The 17378-nt window shown below is 40.8% G+C and overlaps 1 protein-coding gene across 1 annotated transcript in view; it reads right to left on the bottom strand.

The window, feature by feature from the left end:
* Positions 1-1164: 1164 nt before the first annotated feature.
* The window catches only part of ALDH1A2 (aldehyde dehydrogenase 1 family member A2), a 72426-nt gene continuing 56212 nt past the window's right edge, over positions 1165-17378 (bottom strand). Inside the window, exons 8-13 of the mRNA XM_034783539.1 lie at positions 14361-14463; positions 11235-11419; positions 10192-10356; positions 9587-9744; positions 8365-8439; positions 1165-3424 (exon numbers count right to left, since the gene is read on the bottom strand). Coding sequence (XP_034639430.1) covers positions 3352-3424; positions 8365-8439; positions 9587-9744; positions 10192-10356; positions 11235-11419; positions 14361-14463 — 759 coding nt within the window. The 3' untranslated portion in view covers positions 1165-3351. The remainder of the gene's footprint in view (positions 3425-8364; positions 8440-9586; positions 9745-10191; positions 10357-11234; positions 11420-14360; positions 14464-17378) is intronic.

Genomic DNA, 17378 nt, shown 5'->3' with positions numbered 1-17378 from the left:
CTTAAAAATGTGTTTAAATAAATCACATTGCCCCAGAATTTTCTGTTTAGTCTAGGTATTCTCAATTGTTAGGTGTGGAGGGATTAGATTTTTATTGCTCAATGTCAGGAAACGTCGATTTCACCATACACACGCAAACTGAAAAAATATTTCCATTGATCATGATAAAAGTTTACAGCTAGATGGAGTAAGATAAATGCTGCTTGCAAACTTATTAGCATTTGAGTTAAGGATAGTTACTTTATAGCTGTTGATATGTGATGTTGACAATTTGTGTTTTAACAGTTAAAGTTTTAACTTGTTGACTCTCAATATCTACTGTGAGATTAAGTAATTATTGTCTGACCTCCTCCCCAGAATTTCGCACAACCGTGAACATTTAAATTGCTTTAAAAAAATCCTTAAAACTCATAATTTTGCACAGCTGTGAAAATTTAAATGGATTAAAAAGCTTAAAAATAAACATTGATACGATACATCAAAATTATTAAAAAAAAAAATTGAATTCTGCCAAGCCAAGTGATAGGAAATAGTGATGTAACCATATCTATTTTATCTTAGCAAAATAGCCCATTTTTCAAAACATGAGCACTGCTTTGGGCAATGAAAATATGTGAGGAATTTAAGGGATTGTCTGATTGTTTGTGGGGGAGTTGTACATACCATAGAATGCAAATTCTACTGCTTGCGAAGTGCCTTGACATTCAAACTGCCCCTTTTGGCTTCAGAGACTAAAGGCCAATGGAATATCAGTCCATAAGTGATTGTGGTGTTAATTTATTTGTATCTATGACTCATTGGGAAAGTAAAGTCATCATCATTTTTTTTTAAACTTTATCCAAAACTCAAGCTGCGATGCAACAGTTTGCAAAGATGCCCCACTGGTTCAAATGATTTCAGACCGTCACCGATAGCAAAACTTTATGAGCACAGAGGGCGAGGATGAACTTTGGCTGTGACCTGGATCCACAATTCACAGGGTTTTTTTTTCATACAGCTGCAAAAATATTCCAAAAAACATAATTGGCCATTTACTTCATTCACTTTTGCAAATGAAAATAAAGCTACTGTGAGAGCAGTCCCTTCACTAGTGTAATGCTTTTTTCCCCCCTGGCTCCATTAACAACAAAGAACTCTCGCAGGCTACAAAATCTTTCTCTAAACCTTTTTAATGGAAAACTTCATAGAAAATATTTCATATCCTTTTACTTTTTTTTAATAACATAACTATATACATGATAAACTGTAACAAAGACTTGCAGGGATTGGAAAAAATGTTTTGTTGACTACATGCAGATGGTACATTGTTCAAAAAAGGGTTTTCACAAACTCATGTACATCAAATGTAACAACAGTGACAAAAGCTGGGGAAAAAATGGCAGCTGTATATTATTTACCTGAATTTAATTGAAATAACACAGAGACATACAAAACACACAAATAATACAGAAGAATACACAATATAAATGCTTATTGCTAGCACAGGTTTCTTTTCTTTTCTTTTTGTTTTGTTTTTAAGTAAATAGCAGAAAAGAAATAAAATCTCCTTTTTCACATTTTATACTGCAGTTAAAAAGATAACTAATTTGTTATTTGCTGTATGTTTATTTTACTCTGGCATACACTACAGTAGGCGTACATGACATTCACGTGTAACAACTCAGGAATACTTGGTTTCAGCTCTGTTTGTGAATGTACTGTCACTTGTGAATAACAGCATGTTACATAGTACTTAAAACACACACACAGGAAATGGCATGAGTTATAAATACAAAATGCTTTGGGGGTTCAATGCCGGAAAGTGCTGGGCACTGGGTCCTGATGCAGCAAAGCATTTAAGGACAGGCTTAACGTCACGCCCAGGAGTACCCCTCTGAGGTCAATACGTAAAAGTTAAGTAAGTGCCTAAATGATTTGCTGGATTGGGCCCAGAGTGCTCAGCACCTTGGCCTATGGAGCCTATGGTTAGGAAACAAACTGTTAAACACATGAGGCTATAATTCTGTCCTTACACTCCACATAATGTAGCGACGGTAGAATATTTACTGTACTTTTAAATAAATGTTGTTAACATAAAACATCCCCCCCAAACTGGCGCTTGAGTGTTACTCTGCAGCTGGAAAGGAGAAAAAGACAAAGACTGCTAAGTTGATGTTCAGTTTGTTAACTGGGAATCAGGAGGGATTCTGGGACCATCGGGTGTGGCAGTGTACTGTAAACGTCTCACTTTTAAATAGGCCTGCTCTTATTCTGGTGCTGTGTCAAAACAAAAGTGTAATCAATGAAAAGTCCAATAGCAGCAATTAAGCTCTTCTGGGGCTCACCAGCAGGGTGAAGACAGCAAGTCATCTTTTTGTAAAATCAAGCTTGTCGGGCGGGTTTTTCCAACTCTAATGAATACATCACAATTTCCCAAAGTGCCAAAGTTGAAACATCTGCTGTAATCACGAGTAGTTTGCTGGCTGAGGAGCCTGCAGAGTCAGTCTATGCAGATATTTCATGGCACGCACGGGGGGTGGGGGGTGAGGGATGGGGAGGGGTCAGAAAGCTGAACTAGTTCTGTATAGCCTTTGGGATCTCCTTCCAATCCAGCCATACATTTGTGGGAGGATGGTAAAACTTTCTAAAAATCTTATAAGTGAGCTGGTACCTATAATAAGACATAAAATAACTGTTAAGATGCACTATGAATATCAGACCGTCTCTGCGTCTTCATGGAAACCAAACCTCAATGCTAACTAGAATCCTTCCAAATTTAGTAATTCATACAATAAATTAGTTCCCCCAAGTCTAACCACTTCAAAATATCATGCTGATTACAAAGTTGCCAATGTACCATATTGGCTGGCTCCAATTCAAAATAGTTCACTTTTGGTTATTAAAGGACATCAGTGATACTTGGTCAGTTATGTATGGCTAAAATGGTGGCCTCCAAATGAGATCTGTCGCAAAGCACCATATAAGAATATCAGCCCTTGTTTGAGAAGATGATTTTAAAACAACTTGCCTTTTTTGCATATGTATGCAAAGGATTGTTCTGTGTGTAACTAACAGATTTATAGTGGTACAGTTAGATAGTAGATAGTATCCAATTGCAATTTTAACTCTTGCTGCATGATTTGATTTACAAAAAAAAAAGCGGGGAGGAGAGGAGTTCCCAGTGGAGTGCTATGAAACAATACAGAGTTGGTTTGCATTTTGTATGCAATTATGTGCCTGGTATATATGTTGTAACTTAATATCTTAAATATATACTGCGTAACAACACTTTTTATTCCTGAGTGCTGGTCCCGTAAGGAATATTGAGGGTGGCATCACATGTTGTTCTGCACAACATGCTCCTTCATCTTCTTAGGAATTCTTTTGAGGAATCTTTATTGTCACAGTTTTAACTTCAGAATATTCTCTCAATCCACATTCGCCCCTAGAAAACAAATGGTAGCCTATCAACTCATGTCCATGCATTAGTTCCTTATCCAGCCATAATACGTAGCAGAAGGTTACTTGATGAAGTCATGATATAACCTGAACACCAAGCACAGTTGCATCATTATATTGTGTATTTAACACTGGATTAAGGTTCATTTTATCTTCTAAAACCACTGACTGTCAAGTCCCAGTTTGGGTCAGGAGGAGTATGGACAGCTCTAGGGTTTGGTAATGAGGTGCGGAGCCACTATGAATCCTGTCCAGGATAGTAGTGACTAGAAGCACCCACTGTCTATTGATAGAGCCATGCAAAATGAATTGATGGTCTCCATCCCTTCCTGGTCCTGGAGGAAAAATAGCCACATGCCAAGAATGAACAGCACAATTGGCACCTGTGTTAGCATTCTACAAAGAGAAGTCAAGGAGTGAATGGCAGGAAAATGGAACTACTCATAAAACTAGAGCTGTGCTCAGCCCTGACCTGCCTGTCTTCTATCCCTGCTGGTTCCTGTCCAATGAGTAGGGAGGGGAGGTAGCAGCAGTTACAGAGGTTGAGACTGAGTAAATACCTAGCAGCAGGGATTTAGGGCATTAGCATGTACTCCACTGCAGAGTTCAACCTACCCAGACGTCCAGTAGCCAGAAACCCTTTTAGCCCTGGCACAGTGACCCTTAACTGAGCCTATAAGCTCTTAAAGGTTAGTTACTATCATCCACCTGGGATTGGATACTGCTGGATATATCTACTACTTAGGAAATATGGAGATTAAGCTATTGGTGTTGTCTTGGTTACTGAATAGATTCTTCTGTAACTGGCTCTGGCCCAGCTCCTCTGTTGGGCAATTCTGCTAAGTCTCTGGAGTGGCCACTGCATGACTCTAATCCTTTTCTCTCTCAGGAACAGCTCGTTTCCTTTCCTCTCCATACATCTGGGGTGACGGACAAGTCATTATTTGATATTAGCATTGCAGTCATGCCTATAGGCTCTAATCAGGAATTGGGGCCCTCTCGTGTTGAGACACAAAAATAGGCTCTGCCCCTGAGAGTTTACAATCTAAGTACATGAGTTGAGCATCTTTTTGACCTGGCTTGGTACTAGGAGTCTCACACATAGGCTCTCCAGGCGTAGGAGCATTTGCTCCTTGTTTAGACCCCATGTCTCCTTGCAAGAGGCTGCACTTAGTTTAGTTTCCTTATTTGTAAGAATAAAACCTAGAGAATTCCTGTAACTGCACTTCATGTGAGTTTGTTTGGCATTTGGAGCTTCCCTTCTTCCTTATGCAACAGCGCAGAATGTAATCCTAAATTACACCATTAACAAAATTCCAGAGGGACTCTCCTGAACCCCCCTTTTAATAAATGTTGCTTTCAAAATAGGGAGGGGGTTATTATTCAGAGGTTGTCCACTATAAAACCCCTGGGTATGCTCCTGATGTTGCATAGCCTGTTCTGAATTTACTTCCAAAGTGTACATTTTTACACACAAATGTTTCCCCGGGGGGAGACCCTTCTGACCTCCCTTTGGAGTGTTAATTCATTTGTGCAGAGATGTTGATATTTATCAGGTCATTCCACCCCACCTGCAGTTTTGAAACCCTTCCAACATGCCTGTTGGCACAGTAAAGCTTACACCTGACTTAGCCAGTTGATATTTAACTGATGTTTCAGTCAGCATTGTATGAATTTTTAGAAACTAAGTACACGAAGGGAAATGAACTAATGAGGATTTTTCACAATTAAGTTTCACATTCAATTGGACAAACCCCCACAACTCGCAACAGAAAGTCCTCAGATTTGTCTTCCGCACAATGACCAAAACATTTATCAAACTTAGCTGAGCCACAGAGCTGTTCCCCAATGGCTCAGTAGAGGCTGTCACAGAGAGCTCCATGGAACTGAAGAACTAATGCTAATAAGTCACTCTGTGTGAACATTTCTGCTTGATTCAGTAGGGCTGAAACTTGGCTCCAAATACCCCTTGGACACATTTTTGAGTCAATAGTTAACCCAGCCAGAGTAGAATCCAGTGCCTTTATATACCACAATTGCCAGCCGCTGTCTTGTTCTGGTCTAGCAAACAAAATAATGGGGGGTGATATGGGCCTTCACAACCTTTTTTTTCCTTTTCTGTTTTGAACTTGAGAAGATAGACAAATGTGAGGAGTCCTAGAGCTACCGGGAAGTTGATGCCCCTTTATAAGCTTATCTTGATTGTCCCTACCTCTAATATAGCCATAGAGGAGAGTACGGAGCAGGAAGAAAGCCCCAGTGCATGGCCATGCACAGGCCTAACCAGATCATAGTTCTAGGAGCAAGGAGAGAGCTGGCGTTGCACACCCAATGGTTGCAGAGGGAAAATGGAGGAGTCAATGCGCAGGGAGTGGTCAGAGCCATCATTCCATTCCCCTCTATCAGCTGATCAGGTTTGAGCGGGGAAGTAAGCTGCACTCCAAAAATGGGTGAAATAATGTATGCTCCCTCTTTCCCATCCCCCCAAGAACAAGAGATGGTCAGGAAAGGAACTGTGACCCAGGGATATTCCTTCTTGGCTCCTTCCGAGCAGTGCAGCTGGGCATTGCCCCATGCGCAGGACCAAGCTGAAAACCTCCATCTAGACCTTACGAATTAACTCAACGATAGACAATGAGGCTGAAGTAGGACTGAACTTCCTTTGGGAAAGTTTGGACTGAAATCAAAAAGTCTTTCTTTGGGTCATTTTTAATTTAATATGGCCATACTAAATATGATGGGCCTGATTCTCATTTACAAGAGGTCACCTTCACAGCACTCTGGCAGTGTAAAGGGGCCTTAATAGGAATGTAACTGTAACTTAAGACCACTTTAAGGCCTTTTTACACTTCCAGAGCATTATAAAAGGGCAGCCTTAGTAGACAAGAGACCCGAATCTCATATGTATGTAAGGTCTGATTCTCCACAGCTTTTCACTTTGTGTCATCAGGTACACCTGTGCAAAGTGAGTGTAAAACTGGTGTAGCAGACCTGGAGTATTGACTTTCACTCTTTCTTACCTATGAAAAAATTGCAGAAAAATCTAGGAAATGAAATGCAAAATCCAAATCAAACCTTGCTAATGCAACATTAAGGTAACATGGTTATTACCTGACTCTAATATAATATTAACTCAGTTGTGATGCACATATTATATAACATGTTTCCTAGTCCTATTTTTCTAATTAAATGTGTAGCTTACTACTGTTTGTGCAGTAAAATATATCCCATAAAAGATATGGATGTGCAACATAGCAAAATTAACCGTTAGACTCTTCACTGTTTTCATTCCCTGACTTTGTGATTTTAACATTAAAACCTTGACATTGCAGTAAAATGTGCGTGTGTGTGCATGTGCACACATGGGGCGGGGGCGGGCAGAGAGAATAAAAGACACGATGGACCCTGGTCAGAGGATTCTTAAATGCCTAGAACGATAACTCACAGCAGAGTTGTCATCTGGTGTCGTTTCATGGGGGAGACAAATATTATTGCAGATCTAAACACTATTTTCTGTGGGAAAGCTTTTCAAAGGCACGAATGGGAATCAAGTGCCCAACTCCCATTGATTTTCAATAAAGGTTGGGTTGTGCAACTGCCCTCTGTGTGCTTCAGAATCTCCCTCTAGGTACACATGAATATCTTTACTCTCACAGCTAGTCCCATTCAATAAAGGTACTACTAAGTGTGCTCTGTTGTGCTCAGTGTTTCTGGAATATTTTCACAATGATAAGAATTAGCCAGTTTGAGGGATGATCTACACTATAGAGTTAGGTTGGCTTAACTACTCAGAGCCTTGAAAATTTTCACACCCTGTGTGATGTAATTAAGCCAACCTAAGCCCCAGGGGTTGAGAGATGGATTTATTATGGTGACGGAGGAACCCCTGTTTACACTTCAGAGCTTCTGTGGCCCAGCTGAGGCATTTCCAGTGTAGGCATAGATATCCTGAGAACAGTCTGACTCACTCATGAATGAGTTCTGCTAAATGGTTCTTAACAAGGGAAGATATATCTGTCTGCATAGAGCCCATTTTATGGATCAGAATCTACTTCACCATATTTAGTTTGAAAGAGTTTGACCTTATTTTGATTTTACGGCTGAATGTGTAGTCAGCCACAAGCCTTTTTCAGGGATTAAATGGGACTTAAGTGGTTCATGTGCCCTCTGCACAGGAATTTGCCTGTTATACATATATATTAACAAATACATAATCAAAGGTGCTGCATATACAATTGATAAAATATCTTGCTATTTCCAAGAGGGTTTAATACTGGTAGGACGTTAAACTAGGTATGGTAGGAAGAGGATTAAGGGTGGGATTCCACTCCAAGAGATCTGCCATTTACTTCCAACTGGAATAGGAAAGAAGACAGATATTCCATAACAGAAGGGGAATTTTTTTAGGAAGTGTTAAGAGTCGCCTTAGTGTAGGCCTGATTTCATTTAATGTTGTTAAATCTGGAAGAGATAAATAGCATTTTAGTTACATACGGGTAGTCCAGTATTGGGAACTGTGGAAAACAACAGTGGTGACAGAAAAAAAAATACAAAGAGTTACAGCTAGGGAGGCAAGCAATATGACAGAAGAACGACAACATGGGAATCTTCCCAGAAAATTACCAGTTAATATGTCCAAGGAAAAATCTCCTGGATCAGGGAGATATTTGGAAACTTCCATTCTCTTTAGGAATGAGAAGACAGTCTCACTAAGTCACCTTGCTGTTCCAAAATCTCCAAGGGAAAAATAATAGTGCCATGCAAGCCAAATGTATATGCAACCAAGACACGAGTATCCCTGTCTTCTCATACCACGCTCATCAGTGTGGTACATGCCTATCTCTATCGTTTTCAATCTAAAAATTCACTAATGTTTCCTTACTTGTATATCTGAGCAAAGTTTAGAAGGAATAATATGATACTTACATTTCTCTCCCATTGCCAGACATTTTGAACCCTCCAAAAGGACTCTGGGCATTTAAGGCATTGTAACAATTTATCCTGTCAAAAGAAAAGGAGCTAAATCTGGGTGCATTGTCAGTTATGTATTTGGGAATCCCGTTGGGAGGACTAAACTCATAGGCCTGGTCTATACTACCCGCCTGAATCGGCGGGTAGAAATCGACCTCTCGGGGATCGATTTATCGCGTTCCGTCGGGACGCGACAATCGATCCCCGAATCGGCGCTCTAACTCCACCAGCGGAGGTGGGAGTAAGCGCCGCCGACAAAAAGCGGCAGAAGTCGATTTTGCCGCCGTCCTCACAACGGGGTAAGTCGGCTGTAATACGTCGAATTCAGCTACGCTATTCACGTAGCTGAATTTGCGTATCTTAAATCGACTCCCCGCTGTAGTGTAGATGTACCCATAGAAGTAAGGACACTAGCCAACTATTTGTAGTAACTAAGTAATTTCAAACATATTAAAAGAAACATAAGCAGTTTATCTTTTATGAGCATAATCCTACTCCCAATGCAGACAATGACACAACTCCCATTGTCTTCAAAAGGGAGCAGGGTCAGCTCCTTAGATGCTGAGGGAAAAAGGAAAGTAGCTTGAATTCAGCTTCAGTAACCAACTGTTAATTTGTTAACAAACCTCAATGCCACCTTGTACGCTTTGCTATTAGATTTGAAATTGTCTTTTTCCACCTGATTTCCTCCGGGCTCTTTAGTTTATCCAGTCCTAACATATCAAATTACATGCTGTTGTTAACCCTCAGAAATGGAGCTTGTCAGTCCCTAAGGATTAGGGACAGTGGGTGCCTGTTGTTTTCCTGATGTATGTACTTTAACATCAGCAACTGCATTATTCTTGGTGCATTCATCAGAAAAATCTAACAGGGTTCCTCCATTCTGAAAACAACACAGGACATTATTTTTATTTTATTAGGATGATGATGCTTATTTCCTATTATTTGTTTTCAGCAGTGCCTACCAGCATGCCAGCGTCTGAGTTTACAATCTAAAGAAGATGGGGGAAGGCACAATATATAAGTAAACTGGGCGGGGTGATGACAAAACACTTTACCTCTACAGTTAGTAGATATCTAGACTGGGCCTGGGAAAGGGTGGAAAACTAGGGTGGCACAATGGTGAGTCAAACCCCTTATCTCCAACAGCAGGAATGCATGGTGACTGGTGCCTTACCACACGGTTCCAGCTTGCATTGCTGATGAGACTGTCAGGGCCTTGTTTATGTCATTTGTAAAGACAGCAGCTACCAGTCCAAAATCTGAATTGTTGGCTCTCTCTATAACTTCATCCATGGTTTTAAATCTCAGTATTTCTTGAACAGGCCCAAAGATCTGCAACAGAGATTAATGGTTAATTTGTAAAACAGCCTTGGGATAAAAATCCCCATTTTTTCCCAGCTGTCTCCCTTTTCCTGTTTTACTCTTTACCAATTCCAACAGGAGTATTTATAAGCGGCACCAGCTCCCTGCAAAACGGTGTGAGCTTTCCCAAAGCAGAGCCCTAGGACGAGCAGCCACTCAATGAATCCCGTCCACTTCCTTTTCTCTTTTCTCAGCACTGGAACTTGGCTAACTAACACCGATTCTTCACCCAAACAGGTGCTGAGAACTTCTCTCCCCCTAAAGGGTATTGAGACGCTCACCACTGCCCAGCAAGACCCATATTCCATTTACAACAGTAAATTCCGACTCTAAAACTTTTATCTTCTAAAATAAATTAAATCCTGTTTAGACACAAATTTATAATGATTATGCCCCAGAGAGGAAATTTGTGAATACCTCTTCCTTGGCAATCCGCATGTCATCTGTTACATTGGAAAACACCGTAGGTTCAATGAAGAAACCCTTTCTTCCTAGTCCTTTACCTCCACATTCGAGTTTTGCACCTTCTGTAATGCCACTTTGGATAAGTTCCAGGATCTTGTTATACTGTTTCTTATCGATCTTAAAGGTTGAAGAAGCTGTGTTAGTTCTACTGCTTGATAGTACTCTTGACTACAAACCAGAATGAGTCTGAGAGCATGCTCACAAATGCTCACTTTGGCTCAAACTTGAGAGGTATTAAATACCTGCAACTCCTGTTGACTTCCCCATCTCAAAGAATAGTGTAACCCACATTAACCCTGTATGGTCTTTGTCCTGCTATAGTGGCTGTCCCACATAGTGAGACTAATGAGTCTGCTACTGCCTTCCATCTAATGAAGCTGAGCCTTTTGTTCAGTTGGTAGATGGGTCATGCCTTTAGGTCCAGATGTCCTACAAATGACCCAACCAGGGGGTTTAATTACAATTAGATATTTATAGGTAATTTTTAGTGCAATTTAGCGATTTTTCCAAATCTGCCTAATTTTTGTTCAAAACTCACTCCTTTTTGGAGATCAATAATCACAATTATGGCACTATGAACTTTTTGAAAGATGACAGCGTAGAGCAGAGACTTCTGGGACTCTGCCTCTCCATTGCATGTGCTCATTGCACAGCTTCGAGGTGCACAGTGTAGATTTAAGGACAAAATCTACCTTTAATTCTATGAAGCAAACTTTGTAGAATTTGCCAGTATGCTCAGATAATATAATGCAAATGTGACTTTCCATGAAGGGGGAGAGACCCACTTCTGCACTGCAGCAGATAAGGTTGGCCCCTTTGGAATTATACTTTTAAAAATATTTGTTATTTCAATCCCTGTGTACCACAACAAGTCATGCATTCATTGGCCACAAAACATGCTGTGGTTTGAATGAGAACCACAGTGCTAAACAGGCACCACCATACTCTCTATGCAGTGCCCACGTGTCATGAAGAGCTGATGCATTATTCTTTACCTGGGGACCTTGTTCTGTAGTTGGGTCAAAAGGACTCCCCACTACTCTCCTCTTGGCACGTTCGACACTTCTTCTAACAAACTCCTCGTAGATCGACTCTTCCACGTAAATCCGCGAGCCTGCAGTGCAACATTGTCCTTGATTGAAGAAGACCCCCTGGTGAGCTTGTTCCACAGCATAGTCCACTACAAAACCAAGACAGCCACACACTGCTGTGAGAAGTAATTCACACACTGCTATTGTAGCCAGCATCAGACATATTATTTAGTGTTGAGTTTTTATAACTTCATAGCAGAATTACAGGATTTGGTTAAAAAAAAAATTAAAAACACATTACTGTGGTATGGTCCTATACATGAGGATTCATTTTATTTTATGTAACAATCCCTGTGAAAACATGGTACACAATATGTGTTTTAAGTTTAAGAGATCAAATGCTGTAGACTATTAAGGCATGATTTTTCTCTCATTTACATGAGGTTTGACATTACTGAAATGCTGGTGACTCCCGTGGAGTTACTCCTGTACACCAGTGGGAGGAAAATCAGGTACATAGGAACAAAAATTCTACCCTTGGTTATTTGGGTGCAACAGATGCCTAGAACAGAATTTGGCCCTCATGGTATTTCATGTGCCTTTATAAAGATTAAAAATACCACCTTATTAAGCAGTGATGTCCAACAGGGTAGCCATTACCCCACTGTCAGTTGCAGCACTTTGGAGTTTGGTGTAGAATATGATCAATTTGGGGATTTAAAACAACAACAACAACAATGCTTTATTTTCAGAAAACCCTGTCTAAGAAACATGTCAAATGTGTTTCCTTTTCACCATCATCTTGAAAAAGTAATTCAGACTGTTTCCTGAAACTCATTCAAAATCTCCCAAGAAGAATCCACAAAGATTGAGAACAATAGCATTTAGAACTGGTTAACAGATTTCCTTTTTCTTTTCTTAACGTAGTTTTGCACTCCGAAGGGCAGTAACCATCCACTTGTGGCTTTTCAAAGAACCGTATAGTTTCTATGGCTTTGCCACACTATCAGCAAACTTTCACACACGTTGTTCTGTAAACAGATTAAACAGTTCCTTTGTAACAGCCAGCAAAATCTCTTCAATGTTTAACTAGTGTCTTAGAATCTCAGGTTGGGTGCTAGTAGTATATTTGCAAGGAGACCAAAACCTATTATTGATCCTCTGTTTTGTATGATATACTGTGAACATAACTGTACTTTATATTTAAATTTCTCTGTAGATCAAGCAGAATATGGGGGAAAGAAGGGAAAGAAGCTCTTGAAACATTTATGGCATATGGGATCTGTAATAATTGCTTGGAAGGAGAACAAGTTGTCGCCTGTCAATTGTCCGTGAAAACAGTAGCTTTGAGCAAGAACTGGACAACTGTTGAATTGTGTTAATTGTAGAGATGGATTAATTAATATTTTGGCTGCTTGTTTCAGGTTACCTAAAATCACAAAGCTTTAGGCAGAACAATTTGTTCCAATCCAGGAGAATTCTGTCTAGTTTTCTCTACATGCCTAGTGGCATCTGCTTCAATTTAAGCTGTGATTTCAGCCACATTAGTTAAACTGGTTGTAAAAAGCATGTGGACAATTTCAGTTTGAATCACTTATTTCAATTTAGCCTTTTTTTAAGAAATAGCTTTAAACTAATTAATTAGGAATAGCTTTAAATAATTCAAAATAAACCTCTCAAACCAAAATAAGGGTGTCCGTAAATGGGTTTGCATTGGTTGAGTTAAATCAGTGAAAGTCTGTGCATAGCAAGACTTGAGGCCTTGTCTGCATTGGAACTTTTTTGGGGGTATAATCTAAGGTGTGAATTAAAACAGTTATAGTTACATGGTAAACCCTCTGTGTGGATGCCCTTATGCCACTGTAGTTTATGTCACTTGGGAAGGTGTTTAACATGATAAAAGCCATTCTTCTACCTGAATAAGTATGTCCACACAGGATTTATATCAGGATAACTGTAGTTGTATAAGTACTGTATATCAGTAGAGTTGGTAACTTTTCCCCATACCAACCAGCTCTCTGTAGTTGAGAGTTCTTCAACTTTATCCTAATCTTGCAGAGCCTATCTGAAAGCTTTGAAAGTGGACATAGGGTTGTATCCTTCTGTTGATCGGCATGTGGCACTGCTTTCTCTTGTTTAGTTAAAAAACCTAAATTTCTAGCCCCTATGGTTGCACTACACTACGCACCTTTTAGCGACACAGCTGTGCCGCTATAACTGTGCTGCTAAAAGACGTGCAGTGTAGCTGCTGTTTGTCAGCGGGAGAGAGCTCTCCCGCCCACAAAAAACTTCCACTCCCAAGGAGTGGTGGGGTAGCTTTGTCGGCAGCAGAGCGCTCCTGCAGATAAAGCGCTGTTCGCACTGGTGCTTTTCATCGACAGAACTTTGGTCTTTCAGGGCGTGTGTGTGTGTGTGTATTTTTGCCAGTGTAGACAAAGCCAAAGAAAGCTTTTCAAAAGTGCAATGAGTGCAGTGTGTCTGAACAGCAGCCTGAAACAATAGCTCAAAGCAAGGTGTGAACTGACCCATTCATTGTAATAAGTTGTTAACTTCAAAACCTCCTGCTGAACAATTTAAATGTCAACATTTTAACTACTTAATTGCTGATCATTTTAGCAGAAATTTCCAGCTAATGTGCTTATCCCACAATCTTAAAATGCTGCCCGCAACTTCTAAGGTGTCAAAACTCCTAAATATCTGGCCTGGTACGTGTGCCCCAGAATGGGCAAGGGGGGCTGGATCACATGATGATTGCCCGTTCTGTTCATTCCCTCTGGGGCACCTGGCATTGGCCACTGTCGGAAGACAGGATACTGGGCTGGATGGACATTTGCTCTGACCCAGTATGACTGTTCTTATGTTCTAACTCCCAGCTGCACACACCTTACCTAGCTGCCAAACCTCCAGCTACCCTCTGAGGCTCTGACAAAGGCAGTTATGTTTTGTCAATGCACAATTCTGCAGCACATTGCAAATTAAGAAGTTCAAGAGGAGTGTAAAATATACAATCAAATCGCATAGCAAAAGGAATACTGCACGGATTGTATTATCATTGTCAGATTTAAGGAGAATGCGTAAGTGCTGACTTACAATCAGCATCTGCAAAAATGATGTTGGGGCTCTTCCCTCCCAGCTCCAGAGTTACTCTCTTCAAATTACTCCTTCCAGCTGCTTCTTGAATCAGCTTCCCAACCTGAAAGGAAATGGAGAAACATTTTACACACAATGCAGTCATACAGTTAACTGCACTAGCAAGCTCTGGATATTAGTGGGACACAGCTATTAAATAATCCAGCAGGTTCTTCAAATCCACAGAATCACGTAAGAAAGAGACAACTTTCCAGGCCTTTCCCAGAACTGGAGGGTGGCCAAGACATGGGACAAACCTGTCAATAGGCATGCCCCTTCAATAGCTGTGCTGAAATGGGTTTGGGTTCTTGTCACAGGGTAGCTAGTCCCTAGGGATAGACTAAGCCTAGTGCCTCTGGACCAGAGCAGGTGAGTCCAAGCCAATTAAAGAGGGCTGGGCTACAGGTGGGCCCATAAAGGGCTTCTAGTGGGCAGTTTGGATGGTGGCAGCGATGGGCTAGGGCAAAGAAGTTACGTGAAGTAGAGCTAACTTGGGTGCTGAGTCCCTAGAGCAAGGGGCCAGGTGGCTAGGGGCTGCTGCTCCAGGAAGGGAGCAGAGCTGACTGAAACTGGGAAACTGCCAGGAGCACCAGAGCCCTCTCAGGGTAGGGGGGTGGGGGGCAGCCCTGAAGTCTAAGGCTAAGGAGTGACTTAAAAGACTGTTTTTGTGTTCGTCTGCTGGCTTCTCTTAAGAAAATAAACCTCCTTGCAAGAGACCGGGCATGGCAGCATACATTTTGGAGCTGGGGAAAAGCCTGGCTTAGTGATCATTTTCTTCTGTCTTTTTATTGCCAGGATCAATAGGAGAATTAAGCTGAAATCTGTGTAACTGGAATGACTTCTTACACAAACCAGTTTTTTTAATTATATATGGAGTAAGTGCAAAGGGTTTTCCATACCATTAACAAGAGGTTTAGGCTGACCGCTTTCTGTTGATACTGAAACAAAGTCACTTGTACTAGCACAGAATGCATTGAGTTCTTCTTTAGTAATAAGCACCATCATGCTTCTTTTATACAGTACAGCTATTAGTAATACGATCGCTTTAATTGTTTTGTAATTTATTGCAATCCACTCTGAACACTGACATTTTCCAGATTGTTAGCCAAATAAGTTCTGAGGAATGTGTGTGTGTGTGTATATATATATATACACCCTCTCAAACATTCAATTTTTTAGTCCCCAAAGAATTAAACTAATTTGAAGAGTGAAATTATAAACCAGAATATATCACCTCATTTTAAAATTAGCTGCATTATAAATCGGATTAGCAGCATACAGTAGTTACAGAAGGATTGCACAGGCAAAATACAGTGCACACATACCAGGCCAGATACTAAGCTGCACCACAGCTAGAACAGGTAGTAAGGGTGGGAGTCAAAGGTGGTTTTGAGATCCCTTTGGTCCTTCTCAATAGTAGGGGTCATTGGAGGCAAATGCAGCCCCTGGTGTAGTTTGGAGCAGCCCTAAGAGATGATTCTGCAGGTGAGGATCAATAAAGTGCAGCACCAGTCTGGCCACCCCCACCTTCTGCTAGCCATACCTATGACATGCCACCTATGCCAATGTCAGAAGGGTCGCATAGCATGGAGCTGGAGCTCGTAACACCTGCGCTATGTTCCCTGGAGATTCCCCTGTGCTGGGGAAATCCCCAATAACTAGTTTAACCAGATTTCTACGTGGTTTCCACTGTTCAAACTGTATTATTATGCCCATGTTGTAGGTTTGGGAAACAGTCATGAGGAGATTAAGGCCCTGATATAGTAAAACATGAGTACAGGGTTCAGTGCTCTGCTGAAAAGGGATGGACTTAAGCATGTTCTTAAGTGCTTTGTTGAATTAGGGCCTAAGACTCAGATCCTCAAAGGTATTTAGGCAACTAAGGAGTCAGATGCCTAAAAGCCTATGAGAATTACATGCCCAAGGTCACGCCGCAAGTCAGTAGCTGGCTGACACACATGTACACATGCAGTTTGATTCCCAATCCTTCTCTCTAGCCATTAGAAATCAGTCTTTCCTTGTGCAAAAATCCCATCAGCAGCTGAACTTTCAGCTACGCTTTGACTGTGCTGCAGGACCTAGCTGTTGATATTTCTCAATGTTAAACTTCTGTACACAGGGCCAGGTGCTTGTGACTGCCAGCATTAAGGGGTTAATGGGAGAGAAGCTGACCTACAGCATTAAAGTCAGTCTGCTAGAGAAAGTTAAGCCAGCACTGGAGTAATCATAAAGCAAATGAAATAGAACCCAGGGCCCCCACCAGAAAAAACAAAGAAAAAAGCCCACAGGATAATTAGGGAATTGTCAGCCATTCCATGTAACTCAATGATTAACTGTGTATCTGGCGATACCACTATCAAGTTTGACTGTGGATTTTTTTAAAATAAATTAACTTCAGTATCTTTTCTTTACCTCTATAATGATGAAATGGAGTGCTGACATTATCATGAAATTCCTTACATATCCCCTTAATTGGAGCTGATTTTACCACTATGTTTGACTGACAGCAGGCCACACTGAATATGTTTAACACGTCACTTAGAAATTCCAACATCTCCCAAACAGTTATGAAATGTACGTTTGAAAATCAGCTAGAGCCTGGCCATTATAATCGGTGCTAGCCAATGGCACTCTGCAGCCTTATGTCTTCAGCCTCCCTCTTTAGAAGACCAATAATTAACTAGATCCACCCGAAAATCACAATACAAACAAAAAGCAGAACATGCAACCCCTCGTTTCCACTTTAATGTCACAATATTTGTGACCTAGTTACCAAAAAAGATTAAAACACCTGGCAAAACAAGAGGTTGCCAAAGGGCCAGATTTACACCGTACACACCCCTAGGCACAGTATCTTCAGCACCCCAATGTTTGCCGTAAAAAAATAAAACTTTTAACCCTCTTTTAACTTTAAGGAACCCTGAGAATGCCAGCGCCTCTAGGCACGTGCCTATTGTGCCTAATTGGAAATCCGGCCCT

This window comes from Trachemys scripta, chromosome 10 (genome assembly GCF_013100865.1).
Source record: "Trachemys scripta elegans isolate TJP31775 chromosome 10, CAS_Tse_1.0, whole genome shotgun sequence".
Classification (NCBI taxonomy): Eukaryota; Metazoa; Chordata; order Testudines; family Emydidae; genus Trachemys; species Trachemys scripta.
Note: the sequence above shows the minus strand (reverse complement) of the source record. Positions and strands in the feature narration are given on the sequence as shown.